Source organism: Monodon monoceros, unplaced genomic scaffold (assembly GCF_005190385.1).
Source record: "Monodon monoceros isolate NGI ecotype Baffin Bay Population unplaced genomic scaffold, NGI_Narwhal_1 Super_Scaffold_2, whole genome shotgun sequence".
Lineage (NCBI taxonomy): Eukaryota > Metazoa > Chordata > Mammalia > Artiodactyla > Monodontidae > Monodon > Monodon monoceros.
Genome location: NW_021703776.1, coordinates 97,595,403 through 97,621,603, shown reverse-complemented (window position 1 = coordinate 97,621,603; position 26,201 = coordinate 97,595,403). Strand labels below are relative to the sequence as shown.

The 26,201-nt window shown below is 40.7% G+C and overlaps 1 protein-coding gene across 1 annotated transcript in view; it reads right to left on the bottom strand.

The window, feature by feature from the left end:
• Nucleotides 1-219: 219 nt before the first annotated feature.
• CNTNAP2 (contactin associated protein like 2) overlaps nucleotides 220-26,201 on the bottom strand; it is a 2,079,227-nt gene continuing 2,053,245 nt past the window's right edge. The window contains exons 24-25 of the mRNA XM_029233017.1: nucleotides 10,472-10,552; nucleotides 220-5,409 (exon numbers count right to left, since the gene is read on the bottom strand). Coding sequence (XP_029088850.1) covers nucleotides 5,210-5,409; nucleotides 10,472-10,552 — 281 coding nt within the window. The 3' untranslated portion in view covers nucleotides 220-5,209. The remainder of the gene's footprint in view (nucleotides 5,410-10,471; nucleotides 10,553-26,201) is intronic.

Sequence of the window (26,201 nt, the reverse complement as noted above, 5' to 3'; positions counted from 1 at the left end):
ACGATGGATGCATCCATACGAGACCTGTCTTTGCGGAGCGACCAGTTCGCCACAGCTTTTGGAAAGATTATATTCCAAAGAGATGTGTACTTCAGTGCCTGAAACTTTCTTTGCTGAAGGTTGAAAATAGCTTCTAAGAGAATCAGGTGGAACAAAACACAAAGAATCGCTTTTAGGATAATTAAAACTATTTTGGACTTTTTTATTTATCAATCCAGTTTCTAATATAATTTTAGTTAAATGAAAGACATTCACAAAGAATAGTAGGCATACATACATGATTTCCTTCTTTCATTCTAGTTTACATGCTGTTGCTTTTAGAGAGCAAAATTTCATGTTATTTCACAGGGATGGAAGCCTAATTGACTTTACAGAAAGAATATTAGCCCAGCTTTTCACAACCCTAACCTCTGCAGTTCACCATGCTCACTGAAAAAACAAACAAACAAAAAGAAACCTGACAAGACAAAAAGTAGAATCAGTGACACTGAGAACTGTTTCTTGGCCTACCAGGTGGGAGGAGTCTCCACGTTTCCATGACCATCTCAGGGTCCAGCAGTTGCTGAAAAAAAATTGAGACTCGGAAAGTGGTGCAGCCCCCGTAAGTAGACCTGCTCTTAAAGCACATTTTCATCTGGAAAATAAACTCGTAAGTGCCTGCTGGGTATTAATACCCGTGTGCCCAGGTATCTTTATTACCTTTTGCTAGTCTTTGCTCCATGGGAGATAACCAACTTTTCAACACGGTTTCCCTGTTTCATGGATAATGAGTTTCACGAACCACTTGTATCCAAAAAATACTGCTGTGAAATAAATTTAAAGTTTCCAACATCATCATGCAGGGTGTGTGTAGTGTAGGCACAGGGCCATTGGGCTACGTGAAACAGTCACATTTGCTTTTCAATGTTGTCTTATTTATAATCATACCGGGGCGTGTGTAAGCGACAAGTCACACCCAGGTGGGAACTTAGGGTTTTATACATGTGGTGCTTTGATTTCTCTGGCCTTTGGCTGGGTTGCATCTCCCAGTGTTGACGGATTAGCTCCCTGGCAGTCTACCTGACTTATAATCTAGTAATTGTACAGCAATGCTTCACGTCTCTACACTCCTGGACATGGATGCGTGGTTTCTTTGGATGTGACTTACAACCACGAGCTGGAAACTAAGTCTTCCCATAGGTCCACTGACTTTGGCCTTTATATTTGGGTTTCAAAGTATCCACGGCCAAGAATCCACGGCACCTCACCGTTGTCTCAGGAAGTGGATAAAACAGCTCTGTCTTACACGAGGCGAAAAGGAACAGACATTCAGCGAGCTGGCCAAGGTTACAGAGCACGTCAGGGAGAGACAAAGGGTCAGCTCTAGGGACCACCTCTCACCAAAACATCATTTTAAAGACGGTACCTATTGGGTTTTAGCCCAGATCAGTTAGAAACACTATTTGTTTCTCATCTATTTCAGGATGAGGCGGGACTAGCAATTTAGACCTATTTTTGGCTGGCTCATCGGAATGCAATTTACTAATTGTTGTCTTTCTTTTTGAAAACTGCTTGGCAGGATGGTGAAAAGGAAAAAAAAAATATTAAGAGGTTCCAATCAGGTGCTAAACATTAGTTTGGAGGTGTGAGATATCAAGGGACCATGAAAACGTTTACACCAAAAGAGAAAGGACAGGGCGAAAAAGAACGTGTGGAAGGACAGAAAAGTACAGATCCTGTTATAGAAGGGACTGATAGTTTCATCCTGACGCTACACTGACACTGCATTTTCCTAACAGTAGCTGTTAGCTCTTCCTTTGGAGCTTTCTATGGTCTGTGTCTTTGTGCCCAGCTCTCAGTGCCATCTGGTGGCTGCCCCACAGATGTTCAACGACAACGTTAAGATCCACTCTCGGGCTCACGCCAACTCTCTTTCCTGTGCCTCTGAAATCCTGCTCCTCTTAGTAAAGGATGCTTATTTGTCAAACACGGGGCAACAGGAAATTTTCCAATAAAGGCTCTCGAACTCTTATCCCCAGATCGTCAATAAAAACTCCCACACAACAGGTCTCTATCTCACACCTTTTTTTTTTTTCTTTTTTGAGCAGATGTTTGAAAGCCACAAGGGAAATGTTGTCTTATATACTATGAAGGGCCAGAGAAGAACTTAAGAATATAACCTCTTACCTCCTGAGCTAGCATCCTTGAGCTCAAGGGAGTACATTGAGAGCGCAGATGGGGACTGATTTTGCATTCATTTGAAGACCCCAATCCTAGCAACTCAAAACAGAGATGCTTGCTTTATACACGGAGGATGTTTCCTGCACAAACAACCCGAAATCAACTGTCAGCTTCTCCTGCAACTTGAAAACCACCTCTTATTTAAAGAAAACTTTTTGTTTTTGTTCTGATTCTTTTATTATTTAAAGAGACTACCACTAGCCTCTTTGTGCTTGATTGGTAAGGTATCGGGTTATAAGACACCAGGCTTTTGCAGGATATGACTGACAAAGCAGGACTGGGCCCTGAGCTTGGGTCATAACGTCATGGCTGCCTGGGGAGCTGGAAAAAAGAGCTGTCTTCTTTTCCGCACATAAAACAAAATTATTTAGCATTTAAGAAGGTACAGTATGTGGCCTTCACAAATAACTTTAGGAACTTGGGTGAAGACTGCAGTCCCAAAGAGAAGATGTCCAGCACGTATTTGGCCCTTTACTTCATTACTAATACCTCATCCACTTTTTCGGTGTCCTGTCCGTTGGCTGGGCTGTAACCGCCTTCAGGGCAGAGGCCGTGTCATGCGTCTGTAAATCTCAAACGATGCTGAGGTGGGAGAAACACGGGTCCCCGCGGTCACCCCGGTGCCCTAAGTTTGAAAATCTGGGGAGAAGTGTTAGGTTTTATTTTTCACTTTTTGTGGCAGGAAAAAGAAAAGAAGACAGAGAAGAGAAAGGGTGAGAACATTTTAGTATAAGGGGCCATGTTTGTTTTAATTTCTTAATCATTTTGGAAAGAAAGGGAAAGTGCTCAGACAATGTATAAAGAATAAAGCTCTCATGGCAAATGCAATAAATAATAAATTTCCACCTGGTGCTATTTGTTAAGTGCAAAAGTAATACCTATCAAACAGGTATTAAGAAATCAGAAACATTTTTAAACATAATGTTTAAAATTTGCTCTTTCATTTTGAAAATATATAAAAGAATCCCTTAATGGTAGTCATCTTGGTCAAATAAATAACCTTTATTTTCAATATGTCATTTGTAAATGTTATGTTGTTCTAATATTTGGTCATTAATAAATGCTTTTCATGGTAAATGCATTTTATGGAAGGATGATCAAGGCCTTTTTAAATAAAGGGTGGTTATGACAGTGCCCGAGGTCAGCAACTGTAAAAGCGCGCTAGGATTCTCTTTTGTTTATGACCTTGACTTGAATGTGAATTAACTGGTCCACTGTCTCCTTTTGTCAGGCACTGGTACCACGTGCAGCTCTGGGTGACATTTCCCATCACTCAGGAAACCGAGGCCCTCCAGTAAGTCAGGCATCCCGAGTACCCTGAAGATATAACCCAAATGAACTAGAATTTCCACCTTCTCCAGGCAGGCCAACAGAACAATAGCATCAGTACCTTTTTACCCTCCTCTCACCTCCTTCCAGGGGGAGAAAGAAAAAAGGGATATTTAATTCCTCAAAATGCTGGAGTCTAAAAAAAATGTTTGAGGTACTTATTAAGTATAACAGCCTGAACTATAAGGTTCATAAACGGTAGTCATTCTAGAAATAACTTTTGTGTCACCTTCTTTCAAAATAAATAAATGAAATTATTTTTTGGATCCTCCGGTAGGAGCATTGTCCCACCTGCCTACACACACAGTCGATTATTTTTAAATAAATAGTTACTTGCTGGAATTAGTTGATGAAGGTTCCTGATTAAACTGCTTGACCAGACATGTCCATTCTCTGAGAGGCAATAATCAGTTACCAGGTTGTGATGAACCTGAGATTCAAATGTATCTGCCGAAGGCGGCCCCTGAATCGTGGCCGTGTGTCTGTTTAGGATGGAACAATACATGGAAGTAGATGAGTTAAAATACGGCAGGGTTTTCCACATGATTCCAGAGTAACAGCAATGACAATACTAGCAGTCACAACTTGGCTTTATTTTGGTTCATCCATTCAGAGGACACTGTCTGCTAGGATCTTGTCCCGGGGCTTAAAGACTAGAGATTTAAAGCAAAATAAGAAGACCAACATAATTTATGCATTTACTAGGAAGTATCCATACTCTTGCTACCAACTATAAAAGAAACAGAGCAGACAAGTCTTAACATCTGGCTCTAATTCCCCACTGAGGTGCTTACACACACATACAAGCTAACCCAATATGTTGTAGGTAAAGCAGAGGGAAAATGTTTTTGTAACAGCTGGTCACCAGGTACCGTAGCTGACAGTTACAGACACTGGATAGGGCTAAGACTGCAGACGTGGAACAGTATTATCTTGCAGAATCTGATGAAATATAAAACCAACGATCCCAACAGGAAACTGCTTCCTTGGTTCTGAAAGCTGCTCTCGGTTGTACTGATCACGTTGTCACACAAGAGGGGCCACACCCCCTCTTCCTCCAGCTGTGTCTGGTGGGAACTCTCAGAGAGCTGCACAGACTGAGGTCTCTTTGAGAACTGTCAAATCATAGGTTCTCTCTGCCCCATCTCTCCTTTTCCAATTCACAGGACACCAAAAGAAATATTACGTGAACACGAACTAGTTACTACAATAGCCCGTTAGAGGCTGACTCTATGTAAAAGGAAGAAAATGCTGGAGGTCATGTATACTGTTCATCAGCTTTTCTCAAGAAAAAATATCCCCATTCTAAGGGCTCTGAAAAATGTAGGAAGCTTGCCCTGTTACCATGGGTTTTTAGAACACCTCTAAACACACACAAAATAAGACAGGTAGTACCTACAAGTTTCAACCACTGCTTAAACTCTAAAAGCATTTTTTGTATTATTTTGTTTTGATACAGAAGGGGAAACTCAGCTATAAAGAAATATCAGAAAGTATTTCTTGTGTCCGTCAGTCTCAGGAGTTTTCTGTCACTTGCCTCCCCCAACTTGTGCTAATATCTTTAGGATGTGCTCAGGAGTATGAAGTAGGGTGCTTCTGTCCCTTGCCCTCCTCCCCAGTCACTCCCCCTGCCCTCAGCTCATCACCAAAGAGCCGCCCCTCAAATGAGCCATTCCTTTTTGCTTTCGTCAATGGTCTCTGTGAAGTTGGGGTCGTTGCTCATGATGGCGGCGTCCGCGCTCTCTGCCGACTCTGCTCCCTTGGCCTCGTTGGTGTGGTAGGTGCCCTTGTGACGGAACATGTACCGGATAAGGAAGACCAAGGTGCAGAGGATGGTGAAGATTACCACAGCAATGACCCCTGGTGGAGACAGCAGAGGGACTAGAGGTTAACCAAATCCCGTATATCACGCCAACACTTTTCCCCTGCTTCACCATCGTTCCCTCAAGTGCTGCCCTCTCCCATACGAGACACAGAACCCCAAAACGACAACAACAATGTGGGCTAACAACGCTGCCTGCCATACCAGTAAACAAAGGATGTTGCAGCAGTCAGCCACTAGAGCTGCCCCAGGTGGGGAGCCCCGAGGGAACTCAGGGTGAGAAAGTGCAGGATACTGGCCCCAGAGAGCTGAGGTGCCTGTCGAAGGAATGATTTCAGTGAGCCCAGACTCTTGCATCTTCCCATAAATGGAAAAGCGCTAAATTCCTTAACTTGAGATGTCTGGTTTTCTTTAATGAATAGTAATCTTTTGATGTTCCAACTACCTAGTCTTTGCTGCAAAAACTCCTCTGTATCCTGGCTCCCCCCTGTCTCTTTGAAGCAGCCCCTCAGAGTTATCTGAGATGCTGCGTCCTGAGCTTAAGTCCTCAGTTTTGTCCACTGAATAAGACATAATTCTCAACTTCTAGGCTGCGCATTTTTTTTCAGTCAACAGCAACAACAAAAACTAACAGAACTGAAAGGAGATTTAGACCAAATCACAATTATATTTGGAGATTTCAACATTCTTCTCTTAGTAATGATAGAACAATTAAACAGAAAATCAGTAAGAATTTAGAAGACCTCAAAAACACTATTAACAAACTTGACCTAAGGAAGCAATACCAATCCTACACATATGTTTGGAAATAGAGGAGAAGGATATACCACTCAACTCATTTTACGAGGCCAGCATTATACTGACACTAAAACCAGACAAACACATTATAGGAAAAGAAAATGATGGAGCCATATACCTTCTTAATAAAATTTTAGCATCGAACCCAGCAATAGGTAGAAAATAATATATTATGACAAAGTGGTGTTAATTCTAGGAATGTAAGATTGATTTAATATTAAAAAATTAAGCAGTGTAATTTACCACATTAAACAAATAAAGGAGAAAAACCATATGATCATCTTAATAGATGCACAAAAGCATACGACAAACTTCAATACCCATTCATCATGAAGCCTGTCAGGAAACCATCAAGAGAAAGACACCTTTCAACCCGATAAAGGGCATCTCTGAGAAATCTACAGCTAATATTGTATTTAATAGTGAAAGATTAAACACATTCCCCCTAAGGCAAGACTGTCAGGTCTCAACACCTTTATCCATGATTGTACTGAAAGCCCTAGACAGTGCAATAAAGCAAGAAAAAGAAATAAAAAAGTGTACAGATTGGGAAGAAGTAAGAACACTATTCTCAGGTGATGGGACTGTCTATGAAGAAAATTCTAAGGAATATACAGTAAAAGGTTGTTAGAACTAACAATAAATTTAGCAAAGTGAAATCTGTATTTTTACATATTAGCAAGAAACACTTGGAAATGAAAGTAATAAAATAATGCCATTTATAACAGAACAAATTGAACACAGATGTTCTAGACTGTACACTGAAAATCATAAAACCTTGCTGAGAGAAACTAAAGGAAACCTGAATAAATGGATGAATATACCATACTTCACGGTCAATATTGTTAAGATGTTCATTTATAGATCTAATGCAATCCTAATGAAAATCAGAGTGAACTTTTTTTTGGTAGAAATGTATAAGCTGATTCTGAATTTTATATGGCAGTGCAAAGGACTCAGAAGAGTAAAAATGATCTTGAAAAAAAAAAAAAGAAATGATTGTAGCAGTTACACTGCTTATTTCAAGACTTACTATAAAGATACAACAATAAAATAAGCATGGTATTGGCCAAAGAAAGACATATAGATCAACAAAACGGAATAGAAAACCCAGAAAAAAGACATACACATATGCAGCCAACTGATTTTTGACAAAAGTGCCATGCAAATTAAATTGGAAAAAAATAGAGACTTTTCAAGAAGCGATCTTGGAATAACTAGATATTCATTTGGCAAATAATAACTTTGACTTTTAACTCATACTATATATAGGTGTGAACTCAAAGTGATTATAGACTGAAAAATAAAAATGAAAACTAAAAACCTTCTAGGAGAAAACATAGGAGAAGATCTTCACAACCTTGGGGTAGGCAGATTTTTTAGAAAGAATTAAAAAAATCACGAACTATAAAAAGGTTAGAAAAATTGGACTTTATCAAAATTAAAATCTCCTGCTTTTCAAAAAAATACCACTAAGAAAATGAAAAGGCAAGTCACAGACCAGGAGAAAATATTCACAATACATATGTCTGAGAAAGGACTTGTATCCAGAATGTAAGAAGAACTCTTACAACTCAATAGCAGGAAGTCAAAAAAGTCTAATTAAAAGATGGGATAAAAAGAAACGAAATTGAGCTATTTGTAATGAGGTGGATAGACCTAGAGTCTGTCATACAGAGTGAAGTAAGTCAGAAAGAGAAAGATAAATACCGTATGCTAACACATATATATGGAATTTAAGAAAAAAAAAATATCATGAAGAACCTAGGGGTAAGACAGGAATAAAGACACAGACCTACTAGAGAATGGACTTGAGGATATGGGGAGGGGGAAGGGTAAGCTGTGACAAAGCGAGAGAGAGGCATGGACATATATACACTACCAAACGTAAGGTAGATAGCTAGTGGGAAGCAGCCGCATAGCACAGGGAGATCAGCTCGGTGCTGTGTGACCGCCTGGAGGGGTGGGATAGGGAGGGTGGGAGGGAGGGAGACGCAAGAAGAAAGAGATATGGGAATATATGTATAACTGATTCACTTTGTTATAAAGCAGAAACTAACACACCATTGTAAAGCAATTATACTCCAATAAAGATGTAAAAAAAACAAAAAGAAAAAAAAGATGGGAAAGATTTAAACAGACACTTTACAAAAGATTTGCAAGTGGCAATAAGCACATGAGAAGATGCTTGACATTACTAGTCACCAGATAACTACACATTAAAACCACAATGAGTTACCATTACTCATCTACTAGATGGGTACAATGAAAAAGAATGACAATACGGAGTGTTGGTAAGATTGTGAAGCAACTTGATCTCTCAAATATTGCTTATGGGAGTATAAAATGGTTCAACCATTTTGGAAAACTATATGGGAATTTCTTATAAAGTTAAATATCTTCTTTCTATAATCCAGCAATTGCACTCCTAGGGATTACCAAAGAGAAACAAAAACTTTTGTTCACACAAGACTTGGACAAGAATATTCACAGCAGCTTTATCTTCAAAATAGCCCAAATCTGGAAACAAACCAAACACCTGCCAACAGGTGAGTAGATAAAACAAATTATAATACCTTCATACAATGGAATACAACTTGGCAATAAAAATTAACAGACCACTGGTACATACAGCAACGTGGATAGATCTCAAAAACGTTATGTCAGGACTTCCCTGGTGGTGCAGTGGTTAAGAATCCGCCTGCCAATGCAGGGGACACGGGTTTGAGCCCTGGCCTGGGAAGATCCCACATGCCGCGGAGCAACTAGCCCGTGCGCCACAACTACTAAGCCTGCACTCTACAGCCTTCAAGCCACAACTACTGAAGCCCGCGCGCCTAGAGCCTGAGCTCCACAAGAGAAGCCACCGCAATGAGAAGCCCGCACACCGCAACGAAGAGTGGTCCCCGCTCGCCACAGCTAGAGAAAGCCCACACGCAGCAATGAAGACCCAATGCAGCCAAAAATAAATAAATTAAAAAAACAAAAACGTTATGTTGAGTAACAGAAGGTACAACAGATTACATACTATGTGATTCCATTCATATGAAACCCTAAAAGAGGCAAAAGTAATCTATGTGACAAAAGCAAGTGGGGAAGAGGGAAGGATGAATTACAAAGGGGGCACAAGAGAACTTTCAGTGGATGGAAATGTTCTGTGTCTTGACTGTAGCTGTGGTTATGGGCGTTATGTGTCTGTCAAAAGTCACTGACCTGCTACACTTAAATAAGTGCACATTATACTTCAGTAAAGTTGGTCTTAAAAAAGCAAAAACAATGAGGATAAGGATTATACCAGAACTTTGAACAATGTGCTTTGAGCACCATTTTGAATGTATTCTAATTTCACAGTCACATATATACATATAGGTATTTACTTTCTTCCTGTGGAAAATAAACCTACTGAATGAGCTGAGTTGATTGGCTGAGTTTAAAACCTTTGATAAGCTTACAATATTAGCCATACTTAGAGAGGCAGGAAACATTTTTATGAAATAAGGCAGAAGAAGCAGGGAGAAAAGAAGGCAACAGGCAACAGGGTTACTGATACTGATCCAAACACGAGGGACTATACTAGGAGAGTCGAATTATTCTGCAGGTATTCTGGTGAGAAGAAAAGACTGGAATATTTTAGATACTCTGGCTTATTAATTTTCTTTTTAAAAAAATATTTATTTATTTATTTATTTTGGCTACACCGGGTCTTAGTTGCAGCATGTGGACTTCTTAGCTGCGGCATGCGGACTCTTAGTTGCGGCATGTGAACTCTTAGTTACAGCATGCACGCGGGATCTAGTTCCCCAACCAGGGATCGAACCCGTCACCTGCATTGGGAGCACGGAGTCTTACCCACTGGACCACCAGGGAAGTCCCTGCTTATTAATTTTCTGATAATTTTTATTAAGATAACTGAAACCAGACTGGCAGAGTCCTTCCTGATTTTGTAGTAAGCTATTATGGACCATTTGGGATGCGAGGGGATGAGCGTGGAAAAGACTGGAGGGCATTAAGAAATGCTCTGGCTGTTGCCATGACTGCCTGCTTGCATATTCTGATGCTGGCTAGCTCCCTACTACTGTTCTTTTTTTTTTTTTTTATATGTCAGCATAAAAAGTAGCCAGGTTACATTGACCACACTTTCTCCACAATGTGTACTTCTCAACCTTCAGTCATATTTAAACGGCGAAATGAATAAAGTACAAATCCAGATAACCCCTTTTCCCCTAGACTACGGTTTTATTGAAGATGACTCCTCCCCACAGGTGAGAAGTTACAGGAAAGCCTGTCCTGTAAGGCACCTACCTCCGATGATGGCCGAGTTTCTGTTGACTCCATTTCTTATAGCTTGGCCTTGTCCTGGGTTATACGGAAAATCAGCACTGGCTGTAGAGGAAGAAATGAAAAGACATATATATCATTTATCCCAGATAATTTGATACCTAGTTTTTCATACAACCCTTCAACAGCCTGTTTTCCCAAATGAGATCTCCATTTCATCTAAACCCATTTTGCTGTTGTTTCCCAGAAGAATCACAGCCACTTCAGTGTCTGCTGTTTGCCTTTGTACAAGTCCCAGATGAACAGCGTACCTCTTTGGGAGGAGTATTAACAAATCTTAGAACTACCTGAGCTGGCTTGCTTTGGTTCCACTGACAGACAAGTTTATGTATTAGAATACTTTTTCTTAAGTTTGGCTGAAATCTGCTTCCAACCCACTTTTATCCCTTTCAAAACTGGTGGCACTGGATATACTCGCCAATGAGCTTTTTACAGCTTACAGCATTAGTTTAAAAAGTAATCATTAAAAAATATTTTTTAAAATTGAAGTATAGCTGATGTACAACATTATATAAGTTATAGGTGTACAATATAGTGATTCACAATTCTTAAAGGTTATACTCCATTACCTCTTGGCCCCCTACCCCTATCTTGCCCCTCTCCCCCTCCCTCTCCCCACTCGTAACCACTAGTTTGTTCTCTATATCTGTGAGTCTGCTTCTTTTTTGTTATAGTCATTAGTTTGTTGTATTTTTTAGATTCCACATGTAAGTGATATCATGCAGTATTTGTCTTTCTCTGACTTATTTCGCTTAGCATAATGCCCTCCAAGTCCATCCATGCTGTAAATGGCAAAATTTCATTCCTTTTTATGGCTGAGTAGTATTCCATTGTATATATAGGTACCACATCTTCTTAATCCATTCATCTGTTGATGGACAGTTAGGTTGCTTCCATATCTTGGCAATTGTAAATAATGCTGCCATAAATATTGGGGTGCATGTATCTTTTCAAATTAGTGTTTTTGTTTTAAAAAGTAATCATTTCTTTAAATGAATATTTTACATGGCTCTAGTAAAACATTGTACACTTCAGGAATTTGTAAGAGGATAATATAAGTGTTGAGAAGAATATTAACTGCCTAATAAATTTTCTATTTCTCTCCCTATTTCAACAAGCCTTTGCAGAATGCCTACCACATGTCAGGTGCTATTCTAAGTGCTGGGGATATACAGTAAACAATAAAAAAGATGAAAATTGTTATTAATGAGAACTTTCCATGCCTCATTGAAGAGTTTGGTTTATATAGTCAAAATACTAACCTGAAGCATGGATGTGGTTTTAGTTATGACCCTGTTTATAGTGAACTGCCTGAAATTATGGGGCAGCTTCCACGTTGTAACTCACACACTCATAGGACACAGTAAGATTTGGTTATCAATACACATAATTCCCTGATGTCAACCCCCCTTCAAAGACTGAGAGCTGTTTTCCAAGGATAAAGGCTTGCACCTTCACTGCGCCTCTGGGGCACAGTTTCTAGGTCTTTTGACATTGTATTTACCTTTCTCTGGACTCTATTTGGTCTACATCCTTCTAAAGAGTCAAAAGCTTCGGAGCTTGTAAGTGGCCTAGTTGGGATTAACACCCAGGTAGGGTTAATTCCAAAGTCAATAATCTTCCCTGTCCTGCCTTTCAAGGGCTAGGAAGACACAGACAGGTAAGCTGGTGAGGAAATGCCAGCTTTCAGACGGTTTAGCTTACGTAGGGCCTATGGGAGGAAGAGTCTTTTCTTTGGGGATCGGGGAGACAGACTTGTTTTGTTTGGACACATTGAATCTGAGGTGCCTCGAGGATGTATGGCGATAACTACTAGACATTCGGGTGAGTGGGTCATATCTCTCATCTCCTTTGGATAAACACAGAAATCTCCTGACCCTTAAACATCAATAATATAAATCTGCAAGATATATTTGGTAACAAAAAAATTACAGTGGCAGTTTTGTCATTATTCTGTTTGGTATTCATGACACTACACAACTCTTTGCTCTTCTGCTTCAGATAACATGGATGGTGGGACACAGCGGAGTTCCCGCTCGAAAGAGAGCTTTGCGTCCTTGGCCACAAAACTGCAGAGAAACACAGATGCCTAGAGACTGACATCCTCTCTCTGGTTCTCTTGAAGTTATTGATACAAACATTAGTGGAAGGTATGGATGTGACCTGAGATGACCCAAGGAGAATAATAAGAGCTAGAAAAGAACATTAAAAATACCCCAGGATCGCCTCTGTTATAAAATCTGAACTCCTTGACACGGGGAGGAAGGCTTCCCTTGAGATGAATTTCTCTCCTGCCTCTTTCCTCATGGAACCACTTTTCCAACTCAACATTCTAGGCACACGGATTCCTGATGCTTGAGGGGGACGTGTCTTTGCTCATCCACATGGCACTCTCTGTCAGGACACCTGGTTCGCCCTTCTTCTCTTTGGGCTACTCTTCGTTGCGGTGCGCGGGCTTCTCGTTGCGGTGACTTCTCTTGTCGTGGAGCACAGGCTCTAGGTGTGCGGGCTTCAGTAGTTGTGGCACACGAGCTCAGTAGTTGTGGCTCATGGGCTCTAGAGCGGAGGCTCAGTAGTGTGGCACATGGGCTTAGCTGCTCTGCGGCATGTGGGATCTTCCCGGACCAGGGCTCGAACCCGTGTCCCCTGCACTGGCAGGCGGATCTTAACCACTGTGCCACCAGGGGAGTTCCAAAATAGACTTTAGATATTAAGTCTCAGGACCAGATTTGTGTCGAATAGGCAAAGACTGTATTCAATACACTTCTCTTCTGGGACCCAAATGACACTGAGGACAAAGAATGTCACCTGTCAAAGGATGTTGCTGCCATCAAGCCATCAGCCACGCCCACCCCCACAGTGCACCCTGAGGAGATTCAGGATGGAGCAAACAGGATACTGGCCCTAGACAGTTAAGGTGCCTATCAAAGAAATGATCTCCGTGAGGCCAGACTCTGGAATTTTCCCATACATAAAAAATTGCTAACTTCATTAACTTGAGATGTCTGGTTTTTCTTTAATTAATAGTAATCCTTTGATGTACCAACTATTTGTTTTGGTTGTAAAAACTCCCATATATCCAGGCCCCTCCCTAACCTCTTTGGAGCTGTCCCTCAGAGGTCTGTCTCCCGGGCTTAAGTCCTCAGTATGTCCACTGCATAAAACATAATTCTCAACGTTTTGGTTGTGCATGTTTTTTCTCACTTGACACACTACATGATAACACTAAAGTGTGCTGCTATTCCAGCTCTGATTTAGTGTCTCCTGGAAGCGTGTTCTTGCTTGTTTCCCTTGCACACATCCTGTTTGTCTGGTCATCCCCTTTACACTGACAGACCATGTTTCCTTTGTCCCATCAGCCACAGATCAGCTCTCCTCCCCGCCTCCCGCCAGCAGGAACAGGCAGACACGTTGCTGCAGGAACTGATGGTGGGGGATCCTTCTCCCGTGGACATGCCTGTTAAACAGCTTGGCCGACGCTGCAGAGCCCACAGAGAAGGCACGTGCATCCCAGGCCCCCAAACACACTCGGACAGTTCCACACATAGACAGCCTCCCTGCCCATCATCTCTGTCTTCAACCTGGGAAGCAAGCTGAGAGCTCAGCGCTGGTGCACCTGCCCTTTCCCTTCCTCCAACTTCAGGTCGGGAAAAAAAAGGGAAGAACACACACACTCTGTAACAGCCGGCCCAGGGGGAGCTGTTCCTCCTAATCATACAGATATAGTAAGATGGTCAGAAATTAGGACAGGGTGAGTAAAAAAAAAAAAAAAGGCCACTTCTAAAGGCCTTTGCCTGCCCTTTGCTACATTCTAGGAAGACTTCATCAGGAAAGCAAAAGACAATCTAATCCTTGCCTCTTCTGTCCGTGTGCCAGGCGGGGCGAGGGGGTGGCCCTCCTCGGGCAGCTAGCTCTGAGCCTACCCCGTACCTGCCACCAGGTGAGGGACATTGCACAACAAAGACCCCCAATTGTCACGTAGGTGATGGATGCGTGGTAAAGCTCTAAATTTTAGGACTACATGAAATTACTCATTACTTGGACTATACTTTCCTCACATATAAAACTCTCTGGGGCCCAGAAAAGCAAGTGTTTGCTCTGGCGGAATCAGCCTAGAAGCGTTTTCCTTCTACCATAGAGCACAAAAGGTAAATTGACATGAAATTCAAGTTTGGGGAGCAAGCTGTTTAGGAAATAATATTAATAGCACTTCTTACAAGTCAGGCACTGTTTTAAGTCCTTTTCATGGATTAGCTCATTTCATCCTCCTGTGAACCTTGTGAGGTTGGTGTGTTCATCCCATTTTGGAGGCTGAACACTTGGCTGAGGTCCCATGACCAAGAAGCAGTGGAGCCAGGAATTGGCTCCAGAAACCACTTGCAAGGCACTAAGCTGAAGTGCCTCTGATGAGGAAGAAGGGGTCTACACTGGCTTTATCAAGTCATCACCATCATTAAGGCGACCAACTGATTTAGCCCAGTTGTTTTCTCTGTGGTTGGTGGGCTGTCTGGGGAGGTCCACAGACGTCTAAAGGCTCCCGACTGCACTTGTCTGGCTTCAAAAGTGAGCATGTGAGGCATTTTACCTGACAAAGATAATTCCACAAGATGATAGCATCAGCTGAGCAATGTGATAAACTAAGAACTCTGAACCAACATCGTAAGAAGAGAAACCCAATATTCCAGATACAATTCCCTATGGGCCCAAACGGCACAGAGAGAACGGTTATCACCATTAGGGTAACACTTGTGAAATCATGAATAGTGCTAACTGTGCTTTAAAACATTACTGTCAGATTATAATTTTGACTGCCTTTACAGAATGTGAAAAATTAAGAGAGGAAGCTTCAAGGCAGGTACTTAAGTACAATAAGCTGATTTAAAAGATATTCATAAGAATGGAATATTAAAAAGAGATTTGAATTCTTTAGCCTTAAATTTCTTGCCTGTCTCATTGAGCAGATAGGGAGGAAAAGCAGTAGTAAAGCATTAAAAAAAAAATACAAGAGGCAGAGTCAAGATGGCAGTGTGGGAGGATGCGGAGTTAGCGTCTCCCCACAACTAGGGTTGTTGTGTATTCTGGAGATGGGAGGAACCCCATACAAGGAAATGGGAGGAACCCCAAAGTGAACCAGTAGGACGTAGGGGAACCGATGCGGGGGAGGAAAAGTGGAGGCCAGACAGGATCGGCGCCCCTGAGGCCAGGGAGATCAGGAGACGCAGGCGGGAGGGACTCTCCGGGAAGAGCGGGAGAGGAGAGGGCGATCGCCTATCCACTCAGGCTGGGGGGCCCGCTGAGCTCCCAGGCCGGTCCCCTGCCCTCCAATCCCCCCTCCAGGCCACATGGGTACTTGGGGACATAGGAGGGAGGCCGGGGAGATCAGTAGAGGCAGGCGGGAGGGGCCCCCTGGGAGGAGTGGGAGAGGAGCAGAGGGCGATTGCCCCGCACACTCGGGCTGGGGAGACTGCTGAGCTCCCAGGCCGGTCCCTTGCCCTCTGAGGCCAGGAGTGGGGGTCACACCTGGGCCCCTTCTGTTCCTTAGGCCTAAGCCCCACCCTCCACAGCCCCCAGGGCCTTTTCCAGCCCTGTGGGTCCTGAGCATTGGCCCCACCCACCACCCAAGCCTTGCCCTTGCTTAGGCCCCACTCTCGACAGCCAAGGCCTTCCTGTCCCCCCTTTTTTTTTCCCTCCTCCTCTCTTTCACTATTGTGATACTGTTGTACCTTCTGGTTGTTGATTCATCTATATTTTTATTTTTATATTCTTCCTAACATACGTGTTAGTTTACTAGCCTAATTTTGTTATTTTGTTATTGTTTTTTTTTTTTTATTGCCACCCCAGGTGGCTTGTGGGATCTCGGTTCACGACACCAGGGTCAGGCTGAAGCTCCTGCAGTGGGAGCTCTGAGTCTGAACCACTGGACTAACAGAGAACCTCAGACCCCAGGGAATATTCATCAGAGTGAGGCCTCATGGAGTTCCTCATCTCAGCACCAAGACCCAGCTCTACCCAAGAGCCTACAAACCCCAGTGTTGGAAGCCTCAGGCCAAACAACCAGTAAGACAGGAACACAGTCCCACTCATTAAAAAAATGAGACAGCCGAAAAATATGTCACAGATGAAAGAGTAAGATAAAAACCTACAAGACCAAATAAATGAAGAGGAAATAGGCAATCTACCTGAAAAAGAATTCAGAGTAATGATAGTAAAGATGATCCAGAATCTCAGAAATAGAATGGTGGCACGGATTGGGAAAATACAAGAAATGTTTAACAAAGATCTAGAAGAACCAAAGAACAAACAAACAGAGATGAACAACATAATAACTGAAATGAAAAATACACTAGGAGGAATCAATAACAGGATAACTGAGGCAGAAGAACAAATAAGTGAGCTGGAAGACAAAATGGTGGAAATAACCGCCAAGGAGCAGAATAAAGAAACAAGAATGAAAAGAATTGAAGACAATCGCAGAGACCTCCGGGACAACACTAAACACACCAACATTCGAATTATAGGGGTCCCAGAAGAAGAAGAGAAAAAGAAAGGGTCTGAGAAAATATCTGGCAAGAGATTATAATTGAAAACTTCCCTAACATGGAAAAGGAAATAGCAAAGAGAGTCCCATACAGGATAAACCCTAGGAAAAACACACCAAGATACATATTAATCAAACTAACAAAAATTAAGTTCAAAGAAAAAATATTAAAAGCAGCAAGAGAAAAACAAAAAGTAACATATAAAGGAATGCCCATAAGGTTATCAGCTGATTTTTCAGTGGAAAACTCTGCAGGCCAGAAGGGAGTGGCAGGATATACTTAAAGTGATGCAACCACGATTACTCTACCCAGCAAGGATCTCATTCAGATTTGATGGAGAAGTCAAAAGCTTTTCAGAGAAGCAAAAGCTAAGAGAATTCAGCACCACCAAACCAGCCTTACAACAAATGCTAAAGAAACTTCTCTAAGTAGGAAACACAACAGAAGAGAAAGACCCACAAAAACAAACCCAAAACAATTAAGAGAATGGTAATAGGAACATATATATCAATAATAACCTTGAATGTAAATGGATTAAATGCCCCAACCAAAAGACACAGACTGGTTGAATGGATACAAAAACAAGACCCATATGTATGCTGTCTACAAGAGACCCACTTCAGACCTAGGGACACATACAGACTGAAAGTGAAGGGATGGAAAAAGATATTCCATGCGAATGGAAATCAAAAGAAAGCTGGAGTAGCAATTCTCATATCAGACAAAATAGACTTTAAAATAAAGACTATTACAAGAGACAGAGAAGGGCACTACATAATGACCAAGGGATTGATCCAAGAAGAAGATACAACAATTGTAAATATTTATGCACCCAACATAGGAGCACCTCAGTACATAAGGCAAATGCTAACTACCATGAAAGAAGAAATAGACAGTAACACAATAATAGTAGGGGAGTTTAACACCCCACTTACACCAAGGGAAAGATCATCCAAATGGAAAATAAATAAGGAAACACAATCTTTAAATGACACAATAGATCAGATAGGTCTAATTGATATTTATAGAGCATTCCACCCAAAAGTGGCAGAATACACTTTCTTCTCAAGTGCACATGGAACATTCTCCAGGATAGATCACATCTTGGGTCACAAATCAAGCCTCAGAAAATTTAAATCGTATCAAGCATCTCTTCTGACCATGCTATGAGACTGGAAATCAATTACAGGAAAAAAACTGTAAAAAACACAAATACATGGAGGCTAAACAGTGTGCTACTAAATAACCAAGAGATCACTGAAGAAACCAAAGAAGAAATAAAAAAATACATAGAAACAAATGACAATGAAATCATGATGACCTAAAACCTATGGGACGCAGCAAAAGCAGTTCTAAGAGGGAAGCTTATAACAATACAATCTCACCTCAAAAAACAAGGAAAATCTCATATAAACAATCTAACCCTACACTTAAAATAACTAGAGAAAGAAGAACAAAGAAAACCCAAAGTCAGTAGAAGGAAAGAAATCATAAAGATCAGAGCAGAAATAAATGAAATAGAAACAAAGAAAACAATATCAAAGATCAATAAAACTAAAAGCTGGTTCTTTGAGAAGATAAACAAAATTGATAAACCCTTAGCCAGACCCATCAGGAAAAAAAGGGAGAGGATGCAAATCAATAAAATTAGAAATGAAAAAGGAGAAATCAGAACTGACACTGCAGAAATACAAAGGATTATAACGGACTACTACAAACAACTATATGCCAATAAAGTGGACAACCACAAAGAAATGGACAAATTCTTGGAAAGGTACAATTTTCCAAGACTGAACCAGGAAGAATTAGAAAATATAAAGACTTATCACAAGTAATGAAATTGAAACCATAATTAAAAATCTTCCAACAAAGAAAAGTTCAGGATCAGATGGCTTCATAGGTGAGTTCTATCAAACATTTAGAGAAGAGCTAACACCGATCCTTCTCAAACTCTTCCAAAAAATTGCAGAGGGAGAACACTCCCAAATTCATTTTATGAGGCCACCATCACCCTGATACCAAAACCAGAAAAAGATATCACAAAAAAAGAAAATTATAGACCAATATCACTGATGAACATAGATGCAGAAAGCCTGAACAAAATACTAGCAAACAGAATCTAACAGCATATTAAAAGGATCATACACCAAGATCAAGTGGGATTTATCCCAGGGATGCAAGGACTCTTCAATATAGGCAAATCAATCAATGTGATACACCACATTAACAAATTAGGAATAAAAACCATATGGTCATCTCAGTAGATGCAGAAAAAGCTTTTGACAAAATTCAACACCCATTTATGATAAAAACTCTCCAGAAAGTAGGCATAGGGGGAACCTACCTCAACATAATAAAGGTCATATATGACAAACCCACAGCAAGCATCATACTCAATGGTGAAAAACTGAAAGCATTTCCACTAAGAACAGGAACAAGACAAGGTTGCCCACTCTCACCACTCTTATTCAACATAGTTTTGGAAGTCCTAGCCACAGCAATCAGAGAAGAAAAAGAAATAAAAGGAATACAAATTGGAAAAGAAGAAGTAAAGCTGTCACTGTTTGCTGATGACATGGTAATATACATAGAAAATCCTAAAGATGCCACCAGAAAACTACTAGAACTAATCAATGAATTTGGTAAGGTTACAGGATACAAAACTAATGCACAGAAAGCTCTGGTATTCCTGTACACCAACAATGAAAAATCAGAAAGAGAAATTAAGGAAACACTCCCATTTACCATTGCAACAAAAAGAATAATATACCTAGGAATAAACCTGCCTAAGGAGGTGAAAGACTTGTACTCAGAAAACTATAAAACACTGATGAAAGAAATAAAAGATGACATAAACAGATGGAGAAATATACCACGTTCTTGGATTGGAAGAATCAATACTGTGAAGATGACTATACCACCCAAAGCAATCTATAGATTCATTGCAATCCCTATCAAACTACCAATGGCATTCTTCACAGAATTAGAACAAAAAATTTTACAATTCGTATGGAAACACAGAAGACCCCAAATAGCCAAAGCTATCTTGAGAAAGAAAAACAGAGTTGGAGGAATCAGGTTCCCCAACTTCAAACTATACCACAAAGCTACAGTAATTAAGACAGTATGGTACTGGCATAAAAACAGAAATACAGATCAATGGTGAAAGACAGAATGCCCAGAGATAAACCCATGCACATATGGGCACCTAATTTATGACAAAGGAGGCAAGAACATACAATGGAGAAAAGACAGCCTCTTCAATAAGTGTTGCTGGGAAAACTGGACAGCTACAGGTAAAAGAATGAAATTAGAACACTACCTAACACCATACACAAAAATAAACTCAAAATGGATTAAGGACTTAAATGTAAGACGAGATACTATAAAACTCCTAGAGGAAAACACAGGAAAAACACCCTTTGACATAAACCACAGCAAGATCTTTTTTGACCCACCTCCTAGAGTTACAGAAATAAAAACAAAGATAAACAAATGGGATTTAACTAAACTTAAAAGCTTTTTGCACAGCAAAGGAAACCATAAACAAGACAAAAAGACAACCCTCAGAACGGGAGAAAATATTTGCAAATGAAACAACAGACAAAGGATTAATCTCCAAAATACACAAACACCTCATGGAGCTCAATATCAAAAAAACAAACAATCCAGTTAAAAAATGGGTGGAAGACCTAAATAGACATTTCACCAAGGAAGACATACAGATGGCCAAGAGGCACTTGAAAATATGCTCAACATCATTAATTATTAGAGAAATGCAAATCAGAAATACAATGAGGTGTCACCTCATGCCAGTCAGAATGGCCTTTATCAAAAAATCTAGAAAGAATAAATGCTGGAAAGGGTGTGGCGAAAAGGGAACCCTCTTGCACTGTTGGTGGGAATGTAAATTGATACAACCACTATGGAAAACAGTATGGAGGTTCCTTAAAAAACTAAAAATAGAGCTACCATATGACCCAGCAATCCCACTACTGGGCATATACCCTGAGAAAACCGTAATTCAAAAAGGGACATGTACCATAACATTCATTGCAGCACTATTTACAATAGCCAGGATGTGGAACCAACCTAAATGTCCATCGACAGATGGATGGATAAAGAAGATGTGGAACATACATACAATGGAATATTACTCAGCCATAGAAAGAAACGAAGTTGAGTCATTTGTAGTGAGGTGGATGGACCTAGAGTCTGTCACACAGAGTGAAGTAAGTCAGAAAGAGAAAAACAAATACCGTATGCTAATGCATATATACGGTATCTAAAAAAAAAAAAAGAAAAAAAGGTACTGATGAACCTAGTTTCAGGGCAGGAATAAAGAGATAGACATAGAAAATGGACTTGAGGACATGGGTTGGGAAGGCGAAGCTGGGGCAAAGTGAGAGTAGCATCGACATACATACACTACCAAATGCAAAACAGTTGGCTGGTGGGAAGCAGCAGCGTAGCACAGGGAGATTGGCTTGGTGCTTTGCGATGACCTAGAGGGGTGGGATAGGGAGGATGGGAGGGAGGCTCAAGAGGGAGGGGATATGGGGACGTGTATGCGTATGGCTGATTGGCTTTGTTGTGCAACAGAAGCTAACAGAGTATTGTGAAGTAATGATAGTTCAATAAAGATCTATTAAAAAAAAAAAGCTAAACATACCATTATCATATGATCCAGCAATTCCACTCCTAGGTATACATCTAAAGGAACTGAGAGCAAGCGCTCATCAGCACTTGTGTGATGTGTATACACTTGTATACACAGCTGATGTGTATAGCAGCATTATCCATATTGGCCAAAAAGTAGAAACAACCCAAATATTCGTCCATGGACAAATAAAATGCGGTACATACATTGGAATATTTTCCAACCATAAAAAGGAATGAAGTACTGATACATGTTACAACGTGGATGAACATTATGGTAAGTGAAATAAACCAGATACAAAAGGACAAACGTTGTATGATTCCATTTCATGAGTTACCTAGAGTAGACAAATTCATAGAGACAGAAAGTAGATCAGAGCTTACGAGGGACTGGGGAGAGAGGAACGGGGAGTTATTGCCTATGGTGAGACCTTCTATTTGGGATGATGAAAAAGTTTTGGAAATAGATAGTGGTAATGGTTACACAGTATTTTGAGTGTGACTAATGCCACTGAATTAAACACTTAAAAATGTTTAAAATGGCAAATGCATGTTATATATATTTTATTACAATTTTTAAAAGGTTAATAATGTAATATACCAAAAGCCATTGAATTGTACACTTTAAATGGGTAAATTGTATAATATGTGAATTATATCACAATAATAACTGGACTCCACATGCAAAGGAATGAAGTTGGACCCCAATTTCACACCATATATACAAAAGTTAACTCAAAATGGATCAAAGACCTAAATTTCAGAACTAAAATTATAAAACTCTTAGAAGAAAACAGAGGCATAAATCTTCATGATCTTGGATTAGGTAATAATTTCTTAAATATGACACCAAAAGCACAAACAATGAAAGAAAAAATAAATTGGACATCATTGAAATTTAAAACTTTTGTGTTTCAAAGGACACCATAAAAAACAGCAAAAAGACAACCCATAGGTTAAAAAAAATTGACAAATTATATATCTGATAAGGTATATATCTTATCTGGGGATAAGGGAAATAACTTATATCTAGAATATATAAAGATCACTTACAACTCAAAAAGACATGCCCAATTTTTTAAGTGGGCAAAGGATTTGAATTGACATTTATCCAAATAAGATATAGAAGTGGCTGATAAACATATGAAAAGTCATTCAATATTACTACCCTTCAGGAAAATGCAAATCAAAACCACAGTGAGATACTTCATACCCACTTAGGATGGTTATAATCAAAAAGACAGACAATAAGTGGGAGGTACAAACTACTGGGTGTAAGATAGGCTACAAGGATGTATTGTACAATATGGGGAATATAGCCAATAGTTTGTAATAACTGTAAATGGAGTGTAACCTTTAAAGTTGTATAAAAATAAAAGATAAAAACAATTTTAAAAATACAGAACATAAACGAGGTAATTGTGATTCTTATTTACTAAATATCAAAATACGTAAAATTGTAGACTTTAGGCTCAGAAACCAATAGCACATAAAACACACATTTAAATGCATATACAAATAAACCGAGATTGTCTAGCAGAAAACTCCCCCAAAATGAAAGGCACTAAATGCTTCAGGTTGTTATATACCAGGGACCAAAAAATTAAATGGTAGCTGACATCTAGAGAAAATATTGCCGTGGAAACCACTTGGGCTTCAGCATCTAATGGGATAATTTGAGATACTTCAACAAAACTGCTGCTATTAATTATAATTTAATTTAAATTGCAACATTCTTTTTGTAGTGGAGTCTGCGCTCCATGTTGTAAATATGTCTTTGTTCTTCCCAGTTTCTTTGCTTCCTTTCACTTTATTCACTCTCTTCAAATCTGAGCTCTATGGCAGAAAACAATTTTTTTCAAACTGTTTTAGCCATTCACTATTGACTGATACTTTGGAAACACCTATGAAAACAAACTGTTGTCAAGTAAGATGCTGAAGATCTCAGGGGATGCTCCTTTATTTTCAGAGAGGCTATTGCTGATCACATTTTCAGGAGGGGGAGATTTCTCAGGGCCAGCAGGATTTTAGCCAGGCAAACCCTATGTGGCAGGACCTTGGTGAGCCTCAGTTTTGTGTTTCTACTACACCCTTCACTTCAGTTTCCACAGAAAGGTGACCAGCCAGAATTTCAGAGCCCCAACAGTGAAGAGAGTATGAATTTTGGGCTTCGACGTGGGAAGGTAATCAAGCCTTACGTTTCCAGCTTCTTAAAAGAGCGGCCAAGTGGCAGCTGCTTGCTCCAGTGTCGGAGATCCAGTGACCAAAAGAGGCTAATTAGGTGAAAAGAAACAGAATAAAGGAGCTTGCCGTCCTCTACTATAGATCTTGACTGTTTAAATAATGCCAACTTTAAATGAAGGTACTGAAAGAGCAATCGATTTTTACTAAATTCCCTCCTTCCATCGGTTTTTTTAGCCAACTTCTAAACTGTCTCAGTTGCCTTTCGGGAAGGAGAGCCACTGATACTCCCAAATGAGGCTGCCATTGCATTCTTTTGTCTGATTAACTGTAGGAGGTATTTGGATTAGAATACCTAGGTGCTGGCCCTCACACAGGGCTCCGGAGGTCAGGGATGAAGCACCTCAGCCTTGAGTAACTAGGAGAAGGGGGTTCACTGGCCTCGAGTGGGTTGTGTAGGCTTTGTCTTCCTCTGTATACCTCATTCTGATGTGCCTTTAGGAGAAAATACATAAACTGATTCCTGAGTGCTTTGGTTCAGAGCTTTCCAACTTGAAGGCTCCCACAAACCACCTGGAATCTGATTAAAATGCAGATTCTGAGTGCCTTGGGCTGCGAGTCTGCATTTCCGATGGGCTGCGGGGGAGTCTGAGTACACACCTCACTTTGAGCGGCAGAGGTTTAATTGCGACTCCGGGTGATTCACATCTCCTGCTGTTCCTGTGCCTGTGTGTTTTCATTTAACGTGATGCCTGAGAAGGAGCTGAAATAATTCCTTCTGAGACCTTGTCTTTTTTTGGGGGATGGTGGTGTGCTGACTCATTGTGTGCTTTTAAATGATCCGCATGACAGAATGCCCCTTGGCTTCATTTCCTGTAGCCCTATTTCTTTTTAGTCTTGTGAAAGCTCCTAATGGAACCCTGCTTTCATTTCTGAGGACAATCCTTTAGTATTCTGAATGTAGAGGGGGAGAGTCTATTACTGCTCAATATTGAGCAGTCTAAGAAAAAACAGCCGAGGAATTTAATAAACAGTTATCTTAGACATGTCCTTGGAGACCTTTCCTGATTTGAAATAGGTGATTCTCTAAAGCATGCGCATCAGGGAGGAAGAAAGTAAGCAGCTTTCGGCAGGAAAGAGCTCTTAGCAGGCACCCTTTTGTCTTGTCACTAACCTTAAACCAGGCACCCATGTTCCACTCATCTCTGGCCCTAGCACACCTTTCAAATCTTTTGCTCACACAATACCTTGCCTAATCTGTTGGTTCTTTCTGTGGATCAAAGAAGTGAAGAACAAGTAATTAACAGATGACCAGATCTCTTCGGGAATCTCATGGACAAACTGTGTGAACAAGGCAGCATCTAAGGAGATGATGTATCACGAGGAGTGGACAAGCCTGCACACAGTGGCGGATGGGGATGACTCTGACCTCCCCCATCTCAGTGATTCACTGAGATGACTTCCTTCTTTCCCTTAAACTTTCATGGCTGAGCAGAATCTTCGGAGGTGGTTTTTGGGGGACACTGAGTCCACCATCTCCCCAGGCTGCGGCCTTCTGATTAAAAGCAATTTTCCTTCCTACCAACATTTGTCTGTCTCGAGTATTGATTTTTCGAGTGGCGAGTGGTGGGACCCAATTCGGTAACATTGTGATGTCGGCATGTAGGTTCTTGATGGTACGGATGCATTCACAGGCATATATGAAAGAAAACAGATTTTTTAAAAAAAATACTGGGTTGTTGGTTTCTCTGGAGTTTATTGATTTGTTTTTGGAAAGAATTCTTGTCTCCTTGCTGCTGGTTCTTGCATGGGTGGGCTGTGCAGTGGCAGAATGCAGTCCGCTGGGTGGAAAGCCTGAGACCACACAGGAATATGGTGTGTCCAGGGTCCCATAGCACCAGAGTGACTGATTCTCACTTGGTGAAACGCTGGGTCTCAGTTATGATGGTTACCAAGCCAGGTGAACACACCTGCTAATACAATTTGTGGGTTCCTTATCAGCAGGGCAGTCTTAGCCAGAATTGTCTGTTGATTCATGGAAATGGCCTCAGTTTCTAAGGAGGGGATAGTTGAGAAACTAACAATAGTAAGAAAGAAGAAGAAAGCAACCCAATCACAGTGAGTAAGCCAAAATATGTCTTTTAAAGACATTCCCTGATGTATTCCACCTTTTCTTCTAGACTGTGATCAAGACTTGGCACCATTCAGAAGACCAACACGTCTTCAGGAGACCCTGGAGCCACTGCCTTCAAATTTCTGCTGAGAAACGCATCCACCAGGCACCATGCAGGTCCCAGCAGAGGCTTTGGACTTGC